Raw genomic sequence first — 7,393 nt, 5'->3', positions numbered from 1 at the left:
AGATACAAACAAATGAAAGGACACCCCATGCCCATAGGTCAGAAGAATTAATATTGTTAAAATGAACATACTACATTCAATACAATGTATTGTATTGAATAGTCAATACAATTTCTATAAAAATACCAATGACATTCTTCACAGAAGTGGGAAAAAATTCCTAAAATTTGTATGGAACCACAAAAGACCTGGAATAGCCAAAGCAATCCTGAGGAAAAAAGAAAAGTTGGAGGCATCACACTTCAAAATATACTACAAACCTGTAGTAACCTAAATAGCATTGAACTGGCGTAAGAACAGAAAAAGACCATGCATGAAATAGAAAACCCAGAAATTAATCCATATACCTACAGTCAACTGATTTTTGACATTGGAGAAAGGACAGTCTCTTCAATAAATGGTGCTGGGAAAACTAAACATCCATATCCCCAAGCTATTACACTATGTAAAAATCAACTCAAAATGGATCAAAGACCGAAATGTAAGAGCTGGAACTATAAAAGTACTGGGAGAAAACAGGGGAAATGCTTCAGGACATTGGTGTTGGAAAATATGTTATGAACAAGACTTCAAAAGCACAGGCAACAAAACAAAAAATAAACAAATGGGGATTATATTGAACTAAAAAGCTTCTGCATAGCAAAGGAAAACAATCAACAGAGTGAAAAAGCAGCCTATGGAATGAGAGAAAATATTAGTAAACTATTCTTCTGACTTGGAATTAATACCCAGAATATACAAGGAACTCAAACATCTCAATAGCCAAAAAATAAATAAATAAATAAAAATAAACAATCTTACCATTTATTTGATGAAAAAATGGGCAAGTAATCTCAACAGTCATTTCTAAAAAGAAGGCATATATATGGCCAACAGAGAAATATTAAAAAATGCTCAACATCACTAATCATCAGGGAAATGCAAATGAAAATCACAATGAATTATCATCTTACCCCTGTTAGGATGGCTGTTATCAAAAAGACAAAAAATAACACATGCTGGTGAGAATGCAGAGAGAGGGACACTCTTGATGGGAATGTAAACTCGTCTAGCCATTATGGAAAACAGTAGGAAGGTTCCTCGAAAAACTGCAAATAGAACTACCATATGATTCAGCAATCCCACTACTGGGCATTTATCCAAAGGAAAGGAAATCAGTATATTGAATAGATGTCTGCACCCCCATGTTTATTGCAGCACTATTCACAATAGCCAAGATACAGAATCAACCTAGATGTCTAACAACAGATGAATGGAGATAGAAAATGTGGTATATATACACAATGAAATACTATTCAGCTATACAAAAGAATGAAATCTTGTCATTTGCAGCAACAGGCATGGAGCTGAAGGACATTATGTTAAGTGAAATAAGCCAGGAAAAGAAAGTGAACACAGCGTGTTTTCATTCATAGGTGGTAGCTAAAAAAAGTTGATCTTAGCTGGATGCGGTGGCTCATGCCTGTAATCCCAGCACTTTGGGAGGCCGAGGTGGGCAGATCACCAGGTCAGGAATTTAAGACCAGCCTGGCCAACATGGTGAAACCCTGTCTCTAATAAAGATACACAAATTAGCCAAGTGTGGTGGCACATGCCTGTAGTCCCAGCTACTTGGGAGACTGATGTGGGAGAATTGCTTGAACCTGGGAGGCAGAGGTTGCAGTAAGCAAAGACCACACCATTGCACTCCAGCTTGGGTGACAGAGACTCCATGTCACACACACACATAAAAGGTGATTTCATAGAAGTAAAATGTAGAGCAGAAGATACTAGAGGTTGGGAAAGATAGGGGAAATAAAGAGGTAGAGAGAGATTTGTTAAAGGATACAAAATTACTAGATAGGAGGAATAACTTCTAGTGTTCTATATTCTATACCATTGTAGGATGACTGTAGTTAACAACAGTACATAGTTTCAAATAGCTAGAAGGAGGATATTGAATGTCCCCAACACAAAGAAATGATAAATGTTTGAGATGATGGATATGATGATTACCCTGATCTGATCTGTATACATCATATGTATGGAAACATCATTATGTACCCCATATATGGGTACAATTACTATGTGTCAATTTTTAAAAAGTATAAATGAAGAACTGTAGTTGCCAGGACCTGGGGAGTAGGGAACTGGGGAGATGTTAGTCAAAGGGTACAAAGATTCAGTTATTCAGAATGAATAATTTCTGGGTATCTAATGTACAGTATGATGACTATAGCTAATACTGTATACTTGAAATTTGCTAAGATAGTTGATCTTAAGTGTTCTCCCTACACAAAAAAATTGTAACTATGTGAGTTGATAGATATGTTGATTGGCTTGATTGTCATTCTTATTTCACAATGTGTATATATATCAAAATCATATTGTACACTTTAGGTATTTACAATTTTTATTTGTCACGTACACCTCAATGAAGCTGGAAAAATTAAAATGTAGACGACTTATAACTATATAAATTGCTTTACACTGTTAATGTTATAATTGTCATATATGTTACATCTGTGTGCATTGAAAGCCCTACCAGATGTAGTAATTTTGATCTTAAAATCAATCATATTTTAAATAACCCATAAGGAAAAAATATATTTACCCTCGTTATAGATACCCAAGTGTTGGTTGAGTTTTGCCCTTCAAAAAATAGATATTGAGTCCTAACCCCCAGTACCTCAGAATGTGCTTATTTGGGGATAAGGTCTTTATAGAGGTAACCAAGTTAAAATGAGGTATTTAGGGAGGCCTCTGCCCAATATGAAATAGGAAAAATTTGGGCACAAAGATACAAGCACACGGAGAACGCCATGTGAAGACAAAGGCAGAGATCGGGGGGATGCATCTCTGCTGATACCTTGATCTTAGACTTCCAGCCTCCAGAATGATGAGACAAAAATTTTCTGTTGCTTAAGTCACCCACTGTGTGGTACTTTGTTATGGCAACCTTAGCCAACCTTAGCCAAATATTTCCCGTTTCTGTTGTTATTCCCTCATTCCTGAGGTCTCAAGCTTCCCTCGTATTTTTCCCTTCAGACTGAGCAACTTCCTTTAGTGTTTCTATTGATTTATCTTCAGGTTCATGGAATTTTTCCTCTGTCTTCTCTGTTTTTGCTACTGAGCCTGTAATGGGTTGCATACTGTTCCCCACAAACTCACATTGAACCAGAGCCTTAGAATATGACCTTATTTGGAAATAGGATCTTTGCAGATGTAATTAGTTAAGGATCTCAAGATAAAATCATCCTGGATTTAGGGTGGGTTCTACATCCGGTGACTTTTTGTCTTTATAAGGAAAGAAGAGGGAGATTTGCATAGGAAAAGCATAGAAGGAAGAAGGCCATGTGAAGATGGAGACAGAGATTGGACTGATGCTGCTACAAGCCAAGGAATGCAAGAAGCCACAAGGAGCTGGAAGAGGGAAGGAAGAATTCTGCCTTAGAACTTTTGAAGGGCATGTGACCCCACTGATACCTTGATTTCAGACTTCTAACCTACAAGACTGTGGGAGAATATGTGTCTATTATTTTAAGCCACTCAGTTTGTGGTAATTTGTTACAGCATCCCTAGGAAACCCATACAGAGCCTTTTCAGTGAGATTTAATTTTTTGAACGAATTTTTTAGTTTTAAGATTTGGCATTCAGTTCTTCTTTAGCATGTCTATTTCTCTGCTGAGAACTTCTATCTTTTAATTTACTTAATGCATACTTACCTTTACCTCTTGCAACCTGGTTATAATAGTTGCTTTAAACTCTGTCAGATAATTAATTCTAACATCTCAGGTTAAACATCTGTTCATCGTTTTCCCCTTCCCAGCATTTAACTGGATCTTTGTATTTTGAGCAATTTTGGATTCTGTCTTGGACTTTATGAGTATTACTCTTGGTCCTGTGAAAATCTGTTTGGTTTATGTTCACAGGAAATCAACCTAGTAGTTCGCTTCAAACACAGGTCTCATCTCTTCTGTAACCAGTGTTTGGATGTTGGGGGTATGAATGTTGGCTATCCTGCCTGCCATTGGTCTCACGCATGCACAGGTCACAGGTGGGCCTGGGACTTACACCTGATCAGACACAAGGCTTAGAGGATTCCCTTCTCCAGCTCTTTTCCTTTGGGTTCCCCTATGCACTCTTGGTCTCCCAGGGACCCATTGTCCCATTCCTCTGGACAGAAGGATAGGTTTTCTTTTAGAGTTTTAGTTACTCATGATCCTGCCACCCAGTTCTGCATGACCAATTCAGTCCCTGGGCAGAGCGGTAAGGTAAAAGAGCAAAAAAAAAAAAAAAAAGACAGTAAGTGTCCTGACATCCCTCCCCAGCTCTGCCCTTCAGAGCATAGGGTCTTCCTTTCCCTGTTCCTACTGCCAGAAAAGACCTTTGTTTTTTCCTCCTCAAAGTTGTAGCTGCCTATATGGCTACTGCACATTTCCCTATTTGGGGCCACTCTAGTGGCAGGGTGAGGAGAGTAAAAACAAGACAAATAAGAAAAAACCTTGTTCAGAGAGTTTCTCCATATTTCCTAGCTCGCAGTGGACCTCTCCACCATTCTCTGTCAAAAGAGGGAGCTTCACCTTCTGAGTTGCTCATACCAGCTGGGCTGCTCAGTTCCACAACAGAGGCCTTCCGTGGATCAAATGTGAGAGACAAAGGAGGAAAAAAATCAACAGGGAACTCTCTCATGAGGCTTCCTTCCTCAATTTTTGTTTTCCCTTCCCACTCTGCCTGCTACTGTCTGCTTTTCAGATAGCTGCTTTTTGAATTTTCCAGATGTTTTAGTTGTGCTGTTTAGTGGGACAGAGAGGCTGTAATAGACTTGCTATATTGCCTGGCATCGGGAGTGGGTCTATCTTTTAAAATTTCTTTTGTTTATCTTTCATTTCTACATGATTGCACAAAGCGGTGCTTCAAAGTCTTGAGTTTAAGCCATGCACAGTGGTATAGGCCTGTAGACCCAGCTACCTGGGTGGACTGCTTGAGCCCAGGAGTTTGAGGCCAGCCTGGGCCACATAGCAAGACTCCATCTCTAACCAAAGAGAAGTATGAACTTACAGTGCCGTCATCAACTGAAAATATTTGGTGCTTAAAAAAAAAGCTGTTATTTAATTTTTTTTTAATATCTGTAACGCTAACAGAAAAGATTCCTTTCAAATACTTTGCAGTGTATCGAAGTTATTGGAAGTTATGTTTTGATGATTATATGATCATTGTCTAGCATGGAATCTGGTTTATTGAAGATGAAATTATTTTTATGAAGTTAAAGCTCTAGCATTCATTCTGGTCAAGTATTCTGGTTGCACAAATAGAAAACAACTCCAAGAGGCTGAAGTAAAATGGGAAGTAGTTGTATGGTCTCTGAAATCTCATGGAATCCAAGAACAAGAAGCAACAGGTTCATCTCAGCTTCCTAGCAACAACATTTGGAATTTGGAGTGCTGGGAGAAACCAAGGCAGCTTCTTTCCCATATGATTTTTTTTTTTTTTTTGGTGGGGAGGATTGCATGATTCCTTACATTTATTACTCTCTATTTGCTTAATCCTCTTTCCTTTCTCCACAAAGTTATCAGCTTCTTAGAGACAGTACTGAGTCACTGCATCCATCTTGCCCAGAGCCAGCTCTGCCTCAGGTTAAAATAAATTTCATTTATGTTGAATCAGTCCATTTTCTGTTCTATTTTAGGCAGTTTGAGTTGGCTCAAATTGCAAAAGAAATCACCCTAAAAAACTATTTGCCTCTTTATCCTATTTAAGGTTCCATCAGTTTTGAGATTCCAACTCCCTTCTCTTTCTCTAAATTTAAAAAAAAAATTTCTTTTTTTATTTTTTTGAGACAGAGTCTCGCTCTGTTGCCCAGGCTGGAGTGCAGTGGTGCAATCTCAGCTCACTGCAACCTTTGTCTCCCAGGTTCAAGTGATCCTCCTGCCTCAGCCTTTCGAGTAGCTGGGATTACAGGAGTACGCCACCTCGCCCAGCTAATTTTTGTATTTTTAGTAGAGACAGCGTTTCACCATGTTGGCCAGGCTGGTCTGAGCACCTGTTAAACCCAACACTGTCTTATATATTTTTCATGTATTCACACATTTAATCTGTGAGGGTATGCATGAGGTGTGTGAAACTATTTTCCCCTTTTTCCATATAAGGAAACTGAAGTCTAGAGAAGTTATATAAATATAGTTATGAAATGGCAGAAGCAGTGCCAGAACCCAGGTTTCTCTTACTCTAAAGCCTAAATTCTTAACGCCTTCACTCGAATGTCTCCCAGAAACTATCAGGCAGTGGTCTTTTTACCAAGGAAGAGTTTGTGCTTGGTGTTATCAACTAGGAAGAATGGGGAAAAAAAGATTATTTCCAGGGAGCAGTGAGAGCCAGACCATCTCTAAAATATATGTGTGTGTGCATGTGTGTGTGTGTGCCTGCGTGTATATGTTTCAGGCGTGGCGTCTCCATGGTTTCTTTGAGTAAATATGAAAGGTGATTTACCTTACCTAATTAGATTAATGGAATATTAGCTTAAGAGTTATTAATGTTGGTGACAAATATCTCCTTTATACGCAGTGGCTCTAGCTCACCTGTTATACCTGAGAACAAGTAAGCATTGCTCACCATAACTGTTTCAAGGTTTGCTTTTCCTCATGCTTCTGGACAAAGCACACAAGATAATTCACCTGGATGTGGTGGGAAAGGTCACTGCTTTGTGAGGGCTGACTTGGAAGACTGTGGTAGGTGATGTTAAACTGTGTGTGTACACACAAGCTCTCAAAAGTCACATTGTAGTGGCAACACAAACATACCCTGCAGGGTGGCACACCAGCGAAGAGCCAGCTGGGAGCCCAATCTTTCTTGGCATCCTCAAGGTGGAGTTGATCCTAGTACCAACTACTGTCTTTTTGGTATTGGCCAGAGGCCCTTGCAGAGATAGAAAACACCTGGCTTAATTTTCCAAGCTGGGGCAGGATGGGTTAGCACGTTAGAAAGAGAGAAAGGTGATGGCAGGACTCATCGCTTGTTTCTGTGAGTACAGCAAGACTGATCCAGCAGTCAATGATGAACATGGCAGGTGGTGAATAAGCCAGCTCCTTACAGCACTCCTGGAGTTGATGCTTTTCTTTTGGCTTCCATTAACCTTCAATAACTATGGGATTCCCAAGGGCTTTAGCACAGGTACAAAGAGGTGGAGGAATTAAGCAATAGCTTAGAGGAAGCAACAGAGTTTTCCCTATTGACTCTCCCTTTCCCCCTTGTCAGCAATACAGTGAATTGACAGATGTTTGTAGCTTACTGCAGCATTTGGTTCCAGCTGTGCACACGGCATGGGTAGTAGTGGGAACATTGTGTTCCCCACCTGTTCATCATGTTCAGACTAGCGAGTGTGTGTTTAAGTACAGGCTGTGTCCGGGGCGGGCAG

At 39.5% G+C, this 7,393-nt stretch overlaps 1 protein-coding gene across 1 annotated transcript in view; it reads left to right on the top strand.

Annotated features, from left to right (window-relative positions):
- The first annotated feature begins 7,122 nt into the window (after nucleotides 1-7,122).
- ADRA2A (adrenoceptor alpha 2A) overlaps nucleotides 7,123-7,393 on the top strand; it is a 17,285-nt gene continuing 17,014 nt past the window's right edge. Inside the window, exon 1 of the mRNA XM_011967569.1 lies at nucleotides 7,123-7,149. Within this exon, the coding sequence (XP_011822959.1) occupies nucleotides 7,123-7,149 (27 nt within the window). The remainder of the gene's footprint in view (nucleotides 7,150-7,393) is intronic.

This window comes from Mandrillus leucophaeus, unplaced genomic scaffold (assembly GCF_000951045.1).
Source record: "Mandrillus leucophaeus isolate KB7577 unplaced genomic scaffold, Mleu.le_1.0 Scaffold80, whole genome shotgun sequence".
In the NCBI taxonomy this organism is placed as follows: Eukaryota; Metazoa; Chordata; class Mammalia; order Primates; family Cercopithecidae; genus Mandrillus; species Mandrillus leucophaeus.
This window is presented reverse-complemented; position numbering and strand designations above follow the sequence as displayed.